The 15,189-nt window shown below is 40.4% G+C and overlaps 2 protein-coding genes across 2 annotated transcripts; one reads left to right on the top strand and one right to left on the bottom strand.

Annotated features, from left to right (window-relative positions):
* The first annotated feature begins 353 nt into the window (after positions 1 to 353).
* LOC101763087 (PXMP2/4 family protein 3-like) lies at positions 354 to 4,447 on the top strand. Its single transcript, XM_004962859.3, has 4 exons — positions 354 to 739; positions 1,502 to 1,730; positions 3,735 to 3,859; positions 3,947 to 4,447. The coding sequence occupies exons 1-4, from the start codon at positions 410 to 412 to the stop codon at positions 4,043 to 4,045; spliced, it is 783 nt and encodes a 260-aa protein (XP_004962916.1). The 5' UTR covers positions 354 to 409; the 3' UTR covers positions 4,046 to 4,447.
* Positions 4,420 to 6,638, bottom strand: LOC101763492. Its single transcript, XM_004962860.4, has 3 exons — positions 6,349 to 6,638; positions 5,062 to 5,178; positions 4,420 to 4,971 (listed from the first exon to the last, which is right to left on the bottom strand). Exons 2-3 carry the CDS (start codon positions 5,119 to 5,121, stop codon positions 4,555 to 4,557), a joined length of 477 nt encoding a protein of 158 aa, XP_004962917.1. The 5' UTR covers positions 5,122 to 5,178; positions 6,349 to 6,638; the 3' UTR covers positions 4,420 to 4,554.
* Between the last annotated feature and the right edge of the window lie 8,551 nt (positions 6,639 to 15,189).

Raw genomic sequence — 15,189 nt, 5'->3', positions numbered from 1 at the left:
ATGGTTTTTTTTGTGTATTTATAAATAAAAATTAAAAAAAATACAAAAGGGCACGACGAACACGAGACCTGACACATGTTAGGAGAAGTGGGGAACAACGAACACGAATTCTATTGCTGCCTTCACTTTCATTCGTATCCCTCTTCAAATTAAAATTAATTTAGTAGCGTGTTTCGAACGGATTGGAGGATGAAAAAGATTTGCGATATTACAAAAATCAAACCACGGCAAATTCTTTAAGCCGTTCTTTCTTGGAAGACATTCCAACTTTAGAGGAGGGCGAGAGACTGACGCGTGGGCCCCCCCGCATCCGCTTTCCCCTCGCTCCCCAGTCCCCACAAGGGTACAAACCCTCTAAAAAACCCCCCGCAACCGCCGGGCGTCCACGAACCCAACCGCCGCCGCCGCCATGGCCGCCGCCGGAGCCTTCCACGCCGGCGGGCGCCTCCTCCTCCCGATCCGCCGCAGCCCGCACGGGCCCAGCCCCTCGCCCTGGTCCCACCTCCGCTCCCACCTCATCTCCTCCAAGCCGCCGCCAAACGCCCCCCTCCCGCTGCCGCCGGCGCGCCCGGGCCCCGTGGGCTCCTCCTTCGGGCCCCCGAGCAGAAAGACTGGCGCGGTAGGGGCCGCCGGGGCGGGCGTCGTCGGGTGGTACCTCGGCCTCCTGGACGCGCGGCCCGTGCTCACCAAGAGCGTCACCGCCGCTACCATCTTCACCGCCGCGGACCTCACCTCCCAGGTCGGGGCTCTTCTTCTGTCCTTTACCCGGTGGCGCGCAAAAACACAACGTTTATTTTCCGATCTCGCGGAAATAGGGGCTTGGGTCATCCCACATCGATCGATAGATTCTGCGTGGTAGGATTTGTGCTACATTGTCATCTGTAGAATTCAGCGTGGTGGATTATAAACTGCTGTTGGTATTGATAGCGTAGTTGTCACGGCGATTGGTTGTAAGTTATAACTAGTTTAACCGTTTCAACTATGTCTAGAACCATTAATCTACCAAAAAGTATATGCAAACAGATTGGATACCTCTCCCCCAAATATGTACAATCCGTGAGAAATGGTACGCTTTAATCATGTCAGCTATTATGGTAATGCTCTGCATCATTCTGAAAGTCTACCTTCATTTACATGTCTGTTAGCTGTATAGTGGAGAGCCATTTAAATATTTGGTCAAGCTGATTTAGAGTTATGTATGCCATTTCAGTCAATCCATAGCTATAATTTATCATACAAGTATAGCAGTACTTACTTTTTCCAAATACTCAAGGAAACAGGCTACAGAATGCAGTATCACTTTTGCCGTCAATAGTCTTATATTTGTTTGCCCTATCGAATTGTATCTGAACATTTTGTTTCATAAAAAGAAAGATCATTTCAGTCATAGTATCCCTTGGCTGGACTTCTCGCTGCTATGTATGCTGGTTGTTATTTTAATATATATGGCTAGATGTTGCTTCTCACACAGTTTCATTTGTTTTTGCTATTTCTTCATCAGATGTTCACACTTGGTCCTGAGGAATCACTTGATTTTCTTAGGACCATGCGTATGGCTAGTTATGGGTTGCTGATCTCAGGACCTACCCTCCATCTTTGGTTCAACTTTATCTCGAAAGTGTTCCCAAAAAAGGATGTAGTGAATACATTGAAGAAGATGTTTCTAGGGCAAGCAGTATATGGACCAATTATCAACTCAGTTTTCTTCTCGTATAATGCAGGACTACAAGGTACTATTTGCTCACATACCTTCATATAAACATGTCTGAGATACTCTGAAATGATTTTCTGGGCGTCTTGTTCTGGCCGAGTCGTGCAAAGGCATTTGTTGAATTTCAGGAATTCTCTTGGGTGATGGTTTTCTTACTGTATCTTGATAATGCTACCCTATTAACTCTCGCCTTTGCTGTTTCCGGTGCTGACCATTACTCTGTTTTGATGATGCACTAGCACAAATGATTATACCAGCATACAGCATGCTTGATTTGCAGTTTTTACTAAATTTTTATCTGTATATAACTCTTACTTGTTTATCTTAAAAAAACTGAGAATATGGGTTTGAGTTGGCATTGGTCACTGAGTTCAAATTTTTTAAAGACTCGTTCCCTGCTCCCATGAAAAGAAACTATGTGTCTTCTATTTGATTATCTGTAAATACATGAAGATATTTACAATAATCTTGTTACCAAAGCGGTCCAATTGTTCAAAATCACATCAGTAATATCTTGTGTTCTTGTTTTTATGATTTTTTTTGTAAGATGCAAATATTAATGTAGGATACAAACTACCGGCGCCGCACATGTTAGCATTAATTGTTCTGTCTGCATTATGTAAAGGAAAGGTAGCTATCCATCTGTGAACAGGACTGCATTTATGTTAAACCTGTACCCCTTTTATATTATGTTTTATGTTTATGTGAATGAGAAATGACCGTGGGCATGAAGTTGTGTTAGCATATTTGATCTGACCTGATTACTTCACAAAACTCTTTTATAGTTATTTCCTATTCCAATCTTGGTGGACAGGTGACTAATGGCTCAAACTCCTTATAAATCTTTGATACCTTTTATGTTTACTGATTTGTATATACAAGAATCATTCTGAAGTTCGACTAGATAACTCTCTAAGGTCAAATTTATGCACTGCGGTCTTTTCATATTTGAATTTTTAACCTCACGTGAGTTTTTGCTTAACTTGCTACCTACTGTGCTCTGGGTCTTCGTAGATGTAATTAACGCAACCAAAGGTACAACTCTATAGGCTATACAGAAATGAATTTTCTGAATGTATGAGACCTGCAAACAGAATTGAGGAACTTGCATCACATTCACTGTAGTGTTGAGGACTGAGCTTTTGCAAATATCCAACCAGTCGTACTTTCAGTTTGCTGTCATCTGAATCAAAATCCTCACTTGGTTATTGAATGTATTTGGTACGCTAGAACATTAGAGTAAGAATGACAATGACCAACTTTCAGTGCATAATTAGCAGTGTGAAAATTGTAAAAATCATGGTACAACCAGCGCACTTTCCTCAGGGATCAACATGACTTTAATGCCTTTTAGAATTAGTATTCTTCCAAACCTCTTTTGCTTGTTTGATTGGTCATCCATGTCAGTCAGATGTAGATATTGACAATTTGCACAGGGATATTAAGTGTTAAACTGCACTTTTTTGTTTTTGCTTGTTTACTTTTCAACATATCTTTGAAGTCACAACTATCTGTGAGTCAGTTTTGTCATAAGTGCACTGATTTCTACCCAAAAACTGCAGTCTGTGCCTGAGTTTATTCAATTTCATCCTTAGCTGCTTTAACTAAATTTTACTGTCTGCCAACATAGTTAAAACTTAAACACTCAAATGTGTTTATCGCTTTCTTGATGAGTGTTTCTGCTGCCACCCCTACCACCTACTTGCCTTGAGATGTTTTGATGGTCTTGAACAGCTCATGGTTGATGCTGTTTGTAATTAGTCATTTCAGTTTAGTTTTGGTGAAGTCTATGACCTAGCAGCATGGACCACAGTACTACTGGTCTCAGGATAAGGTTGCATGTAGTAAACATCTATGCCTACTTTGTACTGTTGAGCATGATAGGAGAAATTGCATTCAGATAAGCTTACATGCAGTACACCCTCTCCAAAACTTTAGTAATCGAGACCTTAGTGTTGTAAACTAGGAGTATTTTGTTACGCGGACCCATACGCTTTAATGGCTTTTCTGATTTGATACGCAGGTGAGACTGTCCCTGAGATCATTGCAAGATTGAAGAGGGACCTAGTTCCGACCATCAAAAGTGGGATTTTATATTGGCCAGCTTGTGACTTTATTACTTTCAAGTTTGTCCCTGTTCATTTACAGGTAATTAAATTCCTGATACATTCTATCTGTTTTGCTCGAAGCTTTTTCAGCAACATTTCTGATCTTAAGTTTTTATTTTTTCCCCAGCCACTGGTGAGCAATTCATTCTCGTTTCTTTGGACCATCTATATAACATATATGGCCAGCTTAAAGAAAGCAGATGTGGAGGTGGCCACGAGTACCTAGTTGTTGTCGAATAACTCAACACGGCTATTATCAGTCAATTCTTTGTACAAGGTGGGCTTAATGGATGTCTGGTGGAACTATGATGTTATCTGTCATTTTATCAACCAACAGCTTTATGCTAAAAACAGAGTGGATTCCTTCCTATGCATCCTTTGCTTTAAGTTTAGGTTACAGTGTCCACAGGGCTTCTACCTGCCTATGTTTTTGGTTGAAGCCTTTGTCTGGATGGCAGAATTATACTAGCATGTCTTGAATCTTCCTACACCTCAAAAGCTATAGCTTTTTTGAACTAGATTCTCTGTATCTAGTTATGGTGATGTAAGGTGATTAGGTGAACCTGTTTATTTTTTTGTGACAAATGAGACCAAACACTATTGATCATGTTTGTTTCTTTTGAGCTCACTTCTAAAGTTGCAACGAATTTGCTTGTAATGTACATATAGCAATGCATTTGTTTTTGTTTGAGCTTTGAGTCTTGAGGCACTCTCATGCCAACCCTAACTACTCCCTCATGCCATCTTGAGACTTAAACATTGGTAGAGCCAAGGAGACTGCATGACCTTATCATCATGCCTATTGCTCTCATTCTGGAACCTCAGGGTGGTTACATTCTCAGGCACAAATCTCCGCCCTGACTCTGATTCTGCAGATGTTGATGACGATATTGTTGCTTCGGAGTCTGAGTTGGACGGCTTCTCTTGCTTCCTCCTTCCAGTACCTGTTGCCAGAGTCAGCTCCAGGTTGAAGTCTTCTGCCAGTGTAGCCTCCTTGTCGCCTGAGCTAGCGCACCATTGTTGGCGACCGAGCTTTACTGTTGATTCAGTTTGTCCGTCGGCAGCTATGTTGCAATAGTTTTTCGTCTCAGTAACCTGCATCTGCATCATCAGCTGCTTCTGAACTCGGTACACCCGGTGCAGCTCATGAACCTGAAGAAGAGATCATTGAATAATTTCAGCATTTATGAAGGTTTATTGATACAAACCTCCGAGCAGGCAGTATCGGAAAGCATGGTGTACCTGCTGTCTGAATGTCTGTTCTTGCTTCAGCATGGCCATCTTGATGTGTTCCTTCTCCATCTCTTCCCAAGTCCCAACCCACGCAGAAGTATCGGCTTACTGCCCTGAACGGTGTGCCTGCAAAAGATCGAAGTTTCTGATGTTAGCACCCTTTCAAGTGAAGTTTCTGAATCTTTTTCATTCATCTTTGGAGTATTTTGCGCTTCTCAGACAAGAATGGCCAAGTCAAGTACATGATATGATGACGCATTTAATTTGCATCAGTTAGGCGAATGAGTATCCAAAGATATCATAATAAATGTGCTACATTTTTATGGTTATATGCAATGTACAATATAAGATATTAATTGACAATTCGTCCTATGTGCTTGTACACCTGCAACCACACTGATTTGCGATGCCGAAAATTAGTTTGGATCGGACTGGCCTGATTAGTGCTTATGCATATTGATAAGATATATCTGGAGAAAACATGAGTTATTTCTCCCTGAAGAATGGCTCAAAATTCTGGATAAAAAAATGGATTAGCCTTATACAGTTAGACTATAGGGAACTACTTGCTATCTTTGTGGGTCATACGGTTAAACTTGGAGCTATTTTTTAAAACATTTTTAGCTGAACACTGTGATAAATTTGGACAGCAGCAGTTGGGAAGCATTTTTTAGGTCCCATCAGAGATGCAAGGTTGTGTTGTTTATGGATCGTGTATTCCTTTCCTCTCATTTCTCTGTTTTTCCACAAATATAGAGCTTTGGCAGTCTGCACTTCCTGCACGTAACCAACGTTGTCCTCCACTAACAGAATGGTACCAGAACAGAAACTTTTCTCCGCATCTTTATGCCTAAAATGAAAGCTAGAATAGGTACTCCCTTAAGATGTACTACTAATGCTTAATTATTGCAGACAGAATTCTTGAAGAAGCAAGGAAAGATAGTATATATATCCTAATTTTAACAGAATTATGCCTGCATGTCAATATGTGTCGTCATACTTCCTCAGAAAAACTACCGATGAATTCGTTCCTGAAAGAAAACTCTGAAAAGACGAGAGGAATGAAGAAGAACGACCGGAAGAACACCTCATTTCTTCACAAACTGAAACAACGCTAAACTTTTTAACTAAATAGAAACGAAAGCTCCTTGATCATGAAAGAAGACCAAACGAAGAAATGTTTTTGTAAGCTTCAGCATGCTTCATGAGAGCCGAAGAGCAGTTCTTCGAAACAGCGAGGATCATGAGAGAGAAACAAGCCAAGAACGAGGAAGATCACAGGGGCCTTGAGCTCACCTCTGCCTCGGAGCTCCCACTGCTGAATTGCTGGTTCCTCTGAAGTTGTTGGACACCTCTCACAGGAAGATCTCCTGGTAGCTAGTGCTAGGCAAAAGGCACAGCTTCTGGCCCTGCTGAGAAGCAACAGGCATATGTATCAAATCTGGTGAGGCAGGAGGGGGAGGGGAGGGGATTTAAGATTCTCTCCTGTCATTAGTTTTACTGTCATGGTGGGGCCCCTGTGGGCATGCCAAACAAATCCAAGTCACTTAGGCCAATCGAGTTCATATGTGATAAAGGCCCCCAAGATGCTCCTATGTAGTGCCAAGAAAAGGATAGGACCAAGATAAGAAGCCCCAGCTATTATATTCTTCGCTTGCAGTGCTGAAATTCTTATGCGCCCCCCTTCCGGTGCTACATCCAGTAGGATTTTCGCTGTCGGTATTCATTGATGTATACCTTGATAGCATATGTTTATAGCGCAAGCGTTTCTTGATCTGCAAATGTCGATATATGCAAGTCTCCCTGTTGGATGGTGCAGCTGTTGGTGCTCTCCATTGGGGTTGTGTAGCCATGTTGGTTTTGAATGTTATTTCTGGATCAGCACATCAGAAGGATCACTGAACAGACAACTAGGCATGCAATGTTTTGGATCTCATGCTCACATGTTCATTGGATTAAGATTAGCATCACCAGTTGTCTCAAATAATGTATGCACTCACATTACTGTCATTCAAAGTCAGAACATCTATCTTTGCAAAGTTAGGATCACATGAGAAATAAATATAAAACTGTGCACCACCGATAGAGATGGCACGAGGAATGTAAACACAAGACCTTACCATTTTTACCATGTTATGTATATTTTTTTACAGAGGAGCTGTACCTCTGATCTGTACCAGCAAAACCTAGATCCGGCAGTCAATCCTGACCAGATTCAGAATTGAAGTTGGATCTTGTGTTGGCTTTATATGCAGCCTCAAGATTGGGCAATGTGATTGGGTGGTGAGTTATGTGGAGTGGTTGGTAACAATAGCATGTGTTGGCCTGGTCCCCTCCACACCCTCAGATTTGTGAGGCATGTAATGCAATTGCAAGCAACAAACTGCTCATTCTCACTGGGGGGGTTTGGACTCATTCCAGGGATTGGGACAAGTCAGGCCCTGAAAAATCCAGGGATGCATGATTAGTTCCAGACCATGGTGTCAGCCCTGTCATTTTCTATCTTATTGCCATCAGATGCAGGTCTCCGTCACCTCTCCCCAGGGATTAGCTGGACGTATCTTGTAGATGCTTGTAGACTACTTGACCTTTGGTTAAGAGGACGTGTGATTTTGTTGGACGCTTTGGTTGTTCACAGCCACAATTCTTGTTGCCTGTATTACTGGAAGCACTGTTCTTTGTTTTTTAGTTGTTACCTGGTACAACATCCATATATGCATATATGCAGTTTATTTCAGAGAGTTGTAGTTTTACCTAGTAGCTTCTTTACAAGTTCGAGAACCATGGACAATGAGGTTTAGATCCGCATAAGTTATCTTTTAGAATTGTTTATAAAATTTGTTGTAGTCACCGACTATCAGGTACATACTGCAGAAAAAGAAAGATTGTTAGAAGCAAAGAACTTATTGCCACAATGTGAATTCTACGTGACCATGTATGGGAAACTAGTACTACCTGTCGGTCAATGCCAAATCAATTTTGCTGGAAATTTAATTAACGGAAAAAGGGCTTGAAATATTGTTGAGCTCAATTTCTGCAGCACTATTTCACAATGAAAACTTGTGGCAATCCCTCTCAAAAACAACTAGAATGTGGAAAATGCCCACAAGAAAATCATGCCCTCGTCAACTAGTTCATGGGGTAGCTATCATTCAGCTAGCGATATAAAATGGCATATTTCTGTAGCAAAGTTTTGGCATGTTTGGATGGGTTGAAGTTCAAAAAAAAAATTCACTGGAAATGATGCTGCAGAAAGCCTTCTAAAAAGGTAGGCCGATGGACATGCGTGATGATGTTTCCTTGGATTATAAGGCTTAGGGAAAAAGAGGATGATATAATTTAGAAAGTAAAAAAAAAAGACTCATTCCAATCATCCTATTGTTATAAACAAATCTATCCACCATCATATATTTATAAGAATAATACCATCTTAGCAATATAGGTAGAAAGCCAAGTAACAGACTACAAACTCAACGTACAAGTTCTTCGATCTGTTGCTCTCTCTGTTTTTCAAATTTGGATTCTTCATTACCTGATCGAGTGCGAGAGGACACAATTACTAAAAAAACTGAGGAGCTGTTTATTAGCGATTGCGAGGCTTCTCGTCGTGTTTCTTGGATCGTGGCTAGGCTCTCCTCCACAAATGTCAGGATTCGCTGCTTTCAAAGATACATGTACAGCAACAGGGAAACAGGGACCGGGAGATTTGCATATATGAACACATTAGAAGCCCATGCGTGTTCATATGGTAAGCCGTCCAGAGCACCATCACCACCAAGCTGGCATGTGTGTACTACTATACACCCACAATATGCGCTCCGTATAAGAGCTGGTGTATGATTGTGTCATGGCATCACATCAGCACATAAGATGCTTGTGTTTGTGCTTGGCACAACAAAACAAAATCTCTAGATCTACCTACCTCAGCACTAACCCATTTCTCTTACTTGCAAATAGTAGTTGAGATTGCACATGGGCCCATGCATGTGTGGTGTCTTTGATCTCATATCTATGAGCATTTGAAATCCTATGAAATACAATTATGCTTCTCATGCATATGATTGGAAGATCGAATGTGTAAATATGCATGTGAATTTTGGATAGCTAGCTAGCTTTTGCAGAATTCCATGCGAGACGCTCATAACGGAAATGATGGCTAAAATTATTATTTACTAATTAGATACTTGAATTTTCATTACGTAAAGGAGACCAAGGGTTCTTATATAATCGATTTTATCTCGTTAATGTATACTGATTGTTGAACGAACAAGGACACAAATTATATTATTCAATTGTTCTTGCGCTGGAATTGTTGCTTTGGATCTTCTGTACAATTTTTGTCTTAAAGGTGCATGATAGTACCAGCAGTTTTCCTGTTGGGGACAACACTTGAAATAACCTAAGACTTGGTTAGTTCAAAAAATTTGTTTTGTTTCCAAACATTTACATACCAAATGATTTCTAGGACCATGTACATTATACATGATCAACATTATCACTATATGTACCTTTCGCAAACCACAAAGTAGGACCGAGTCCTTGCACCTTTGCCTCATCTAATAATTAAGGAACATGCTGAATTAATATAGATCTTATTCTTGACTAATTTAGGATTTTCTATAAACATAATAATTTATTTGAACTTCAGACCAACTTGAGCATACTGTACAAGATTTTTCAATCAAGTTCATCATGTTTTTTGTAGGATCAAGTTGCTGTCGCGCACTTCCCTTTGTGAAGATAAACTCCTTGCAAGGAGTTTGAGATAGCAAAACCAGACATCTATGCTTATCTAATACTAACGCATTACATCGAACTAGCTAAATAGTTTTTAGAAACACATCACACAATAATTAAGTAGCAGGTGGCACATATATTCCCCATCTAAAAAAAGAATGGGGAGATGGTTCCAAGTGAAACACATGGGGAAGCCACCTGGTGTAAGGCCATGTCCAACGGTCCAAGCATAGTAATAGCTCTAAGCCAGCAGAGGTACAGTAGCACATAGTGACTCAAGAAGCGTGCGTGTGAGGAGGAGGGGTGTCGGAGAGCTTGCGAGACCGGCGCTTCGCAGCGCGCTAGCGCTACGGTTTTTGCACTGTTTATCGAGTAGAATATTATCGGAGTTTATCGAGTAGAATATTATTTCCGATAGCTCTAAGCCACCTCGTTGGAGGAGGCCTAAGGAGAATCTTTCTCTTGGAAGCCCCTTGTTCGCCTCAGGTGAGGCCCCCAGACAGTGGAGCACGCCTTGCCGGGTTGAGGAGGCACATTGCCTCATCCATGGCGGTCCTGCTACAATGGATTGCAAGCACCATCATTGGTCACTCCAGTGTGTGTACTGCACAGGCATCAGCACCTAATCCCGAGGGGATGGAGTTGAGTCACTGCGTATTACTGTCTCTTTCTTTTTTTTTTGTCATTCTTATTGTTCAATTTCATCTGGAGTCTACTCTAGCTTTGCTTAGCACTAAAGCCAAAGTTTCTGGTGTTGTTTTTGCTGCGAAGACAAATTAGAGCCCGTTTGGCAGAGATCTATTTTCTCGAAGAAATGCTTTTAGAGAGAAACTTATTCTGATTATCCCGAGAAACATGCTTTTTGTGGTTTATGGTAAAATTGGAGAAACATTTCTCAATATTTGAATCATTTGGTAGGGATTCTCCCGTTTCTTTCTTGGGACCAATTTCCCGTTTGGTTGGGATTATTCTCCTATTTTTAGAGAGAGATGGTTTTGGGGAATCCCTACCGAATGGGATCTTAGAATATCACATGGTTTTTTTTCACAAGGATTCTAATCAATTGAGATATGCATGTTCCCTCGTTGGGTTTTAGTTAGATAAATTTGGTGCCATACTATTTAACTTATTCAATAGTAAGAGTTATATGTGAATTCATTGACATATAACATAAGCTTTGCTGTAAGGAACAGTTTATCTACACAACACTTTCTTTTTATACTAATTCCAAATTTATTAGACACATCTCTCTTTTCTTATTTAAAAACACTATACAAAAACCCCAAATATGAATTCTCACTTGGATCCCAAACTCCCAATGACTAGAAATTCGGAACAAACGCTTGAAGTCATCCTGTGAAAACTACCGACCCGAGCTAGTGGAATGAACTGCTCATGCTGCTCATCCAATCCACAAAGCTACTAGCACAAAGAAAGATGGCAGGCAGAATTGTGCGTGCATGTCGCATAAAAAGTTTGGTCAAAAAAGAGGGGCTCAGTTTGCTGCAAAGGAGGTTCCGAAAGCTTAGGGTTCCAGAAGCAATATCGTTAGCGCCTAGCTTCGTTATCCGTGAAGTCATCCTGACGATCTACAGTTGCTCACTGTTCGTGCTGTCGCGTTTGAATTGTTTTCGGCCCTTTTGCTTGCGTTTTCTCGGTGCCCCCAATACATTGTGATCAAAAGGAAAGGGTTGGGAGATGCACTGTAGCTATCATGGTTCATGACTCATCTCTTATCTATCTGCACTTTTCGGTTCAGGTGCAACCATTTTAATTTTGTGCTTGATGGTCCTGTTTACCCAATTATATATGTCTGGGACCTGTTTGCGTCGGAACATATGGATTCATCGATTTCTTTAGGAATCAGGGGAAGTTCTCAATTTTGAAATGAAAGATTAACAAAGAAAGTTAAAATTGGAAAATCAACGTTTGAGCCTGACGGATTAGTAATCCATCCGTTTCTAAACTAGCTAGGACAAACTAATTATCTTATTTTTTTGAACTAATTAGCTTGTCCTAAATGTCATTTTTTAAACACGAATTAACCAATTATTAACATCTCCTAAATGCTATATATTTGAAAATGGTGGGAGTACATCCTTCTGTTTGGGCCAGATTCAGGTACTCAGATTTTTTTCAGAATGAAATATTGAATTGTAATACTACATGCATGAATATGGGTGAGCTCGATGGAGGGAATGCTATTCGGCTACCTTTATTCATCTGGCAAAATTGTTATATCGTGCACCAACAAATTAAGAGTGAAACTAGGAGGCTTATCGACCCAAATACAAGAATCTTTCAAAGAAAAAGCTCTCTTAGCAACCCCATGACCTAAGTTTCCAATCTAATTTAAATAACCCTAATGTGTGTGCATGCATCAAGCTTGTACTCTTTTCTTTCTAATAGAAAAAAGGGCAGTTATTAGGAGATAAGAAAAGAAAAAAAAGACTAAACTGAGCCAGAGCGCCTAACAAGTGATGCATGGACCATGGAGGGTCATTGTTGGGCTCATTTTCTGTGTCCGTACATGCCATTTCACTTATTAGCTTTAGTTTCTTCGCATGTTTGGTGAGATCATCAGTCAGCAATTATATTTGCAGAACAATGACTGAATGAGAAGGGATGCCATTATTGGTGCCCTGGCCTGGATGCTTCTCATCACAAGTGGTTTCACGCAAAGTGCTGTGGTCTCATAGAGCAGGCATGCTTTCATCGTGTTTTTCTGGTCGGCCAAAAGCAAAGATAGACCTTATCATAGACACCTTATATTACACCCAACATAACCCTAACATGACCAACACAAAAGGTGGCTTTACAACAAGTGCAAGATCACTGACGTACACTAGGGCCGGGGTACAAGCTAGCTGCATACATCATTCAACAAAACCACTTCAATGATCGACTAGAAATATTCCTCTTTAAGACATAAAACAAGCATATCTATTCTTATGCCAACTTATTAATCGCAAATGACCGTCACATGACCGTGCAACACCTGCACATGTTTGTTATACTCGTACATTGATAGATCTTTGCCGGAAAATATTAATGACATGAATAAACATTTCTTCTATGTTTTCCCGTTGTTTATGGTCAACTACTATAATAATGAACAAAAGGTCATACGCCTTCGACAAGATCTACGATTTTATAGTTGACAACTTTTTTCCTAATGCAAAAAGAAACTATCCAAATGCAGTGACAACTAAGGTAACACGGCCTAGCTCCTTGTGTGAAATGAGCCTGCATATGCATAGCACATCTCTTATATTTTCGTTCTCACTTTGTATACGAAGGGTTAACCTAGCGGTGCTATATTTGGAGTGACAAAGATTATAAGCTAACCCTCACCCTTTAAACTTCCAACGTAGTACTAAATCCACCAATTATAATCACAACGGGATCACATGTGCCAAAGACTTCTACTGTGGTATACTATTGGGTTAGGGAATTACATGTATCTTTAACACAAACTTTAACGATTCTAAAACCATAAAAGATGATTTTTTGAACCGTTTTGTAATGTAGGAGTAGGTAGGGGCTTCCTGATTTTTCAAGTCCATATACGCATCCTCCCTTTTGTGTCAACTCTTTCCCTTACTCTCTTTTTTTCTCTCTTGTAAACAAAATTTATTTACTCCATTCAATAAAATTTGTACTGTCTTGTGCTATTCACTGGAAAAGAAACCTATATATGTTTCAAGTAGAGCCTTAGTGGCTAAGTTGCCATCTTGCTTTTCTTGACATAGAAAAGTCGACAAACTTGCATTTACCTCTGGTTTATCTCTCGTGTCTTTTTTTTGGTGTGCTTATTACAACAAGTACAGTAGCCTTGGTCACAGATCTAGATATCACACGGAATTGACACGTAGAAAGGGAGTACACTAGAGCCGCTTTCCAACTTGGCATGTTGAGTATGGCTCGAATGGTCCCAAAGCGTCAGCACTGAAGACTGCACAGATGCGTGGTTGCAGCTGCAGCTGATCGCGCCTGTCTCACCTGATGCAATCACATTGCATTGGATCTGATCTGAGTGCTCAAAAGGACAAACCTTTTTTTCGGTTTCTCCAAAGCAAATCGAGATAGCCGGAAAACCTTTTCCTCAGCCTAAAAATGACACTTGAACATGTTCTCTTCTACATAATTGGTGGAAATATTATGCGCTTCAACATCACTGGCATGATGCCAACACTTATATGACCCAACACGGCACAATTCCAGGAATGCGCAACACGCATGCATCCATGATATGAACTATGGCACTAACAACAAAAGGGAGGTCTCAATCCGCATGAACACATGAAACTCAAAAGTCACCAAAAGGGAGATCTTCATTCAAATCAACACAAACCTCAAAATACACTGCAATTTCAAAACCGTATCGACCGTCCAAGTACTTATCAGACGACACAAAAAAAAAGGACAGAAAACATCTCGATATCAACCGTCCAAATTACAATCAGATGGTGCCCATGACGAAAGGCACACTGTACCTGTTCAACTCAAAGTCAGAGGATCTGATTCCACTGATATTGACATTCACCAGTTAATGGGAGTCATCAGTGCATAATGGCAGCATTTGCTGTTCTCCTGACATGGACACCTGACCAAACAATCGGAGGCCTTTGGTAAGTGCCCTAAGCAACCCCTTCCTGCCTTTTTATCCTCAACAGTGACAGAAATTCAGTCCAATACCAACTACTGAATGCACACTTGTCCTAACTGATCAAAGTAGTACACAGCATCTCAGATACTGTATGTGCAACAGATGCTTAATCTGGTCTTATCATGCATATTAGAGAAACATATCTCACTCGACAAAGTGAACAGTAAGTGGTGCCTTTATGAGATACATGTCATTTGAAGAGTGTCACTATTCAACCACTACCATGATCAAATGAGGTGTGAACTTCAAAGGTAGGGCATGAAAAGAAAGGCTTAACCAGTTAAGAGAAGAAAGAACTTAGCAAGTTCAAATATATTTTTTATGACATACTTGAAAACTAAACAAGTTTGAAACTTTCATAGGTCCCAGTTCAGGTTTTTACTATGTGGTTTAAAATCTGAAATGGAAATGCATGTTGCCCCATAAAAAACTGTACCTAGCAAATGCTCAGAACAAGAGAAAGAAAACAGTGACACAATATTTCGTTTTCCGTGTGACATCCAAATCATCCTATTTCAAAGAAACAACCAGAATATATGGAACTAGGATGTTTCTTCACGGATAGCAGGGACAGAAGCAAATATATAGTACTGTCATAATAGTATCCAAATTGTCTGTCAACTGTAGTACTGTCATAATAGTATCCAAATTGTCTGTCAACTGTCTGGATTTGGAGCCAAGAAAGTCACTATTGTTTGAGATTACTTAACATAGGATGATTATTGATCATA

The sequence above is a fragment of the Setaria italica genome, chromosome III (assembly GCF_000263155.2).
Source record: "Setaria italica strain Yugu1 chromosome III, Setaria_italica_v2.0, whole genome shotgun sequence".
Classification (NCBI taxonomy): Eukaryota; Viridiplantae; Streptophyta; class Magnoliopsida; order Poales; family Poaceae; genus Setaria; species Setaria italica.
This window is presented reverse-complemented; position numbering and strand designations above follow the sequence as displayed.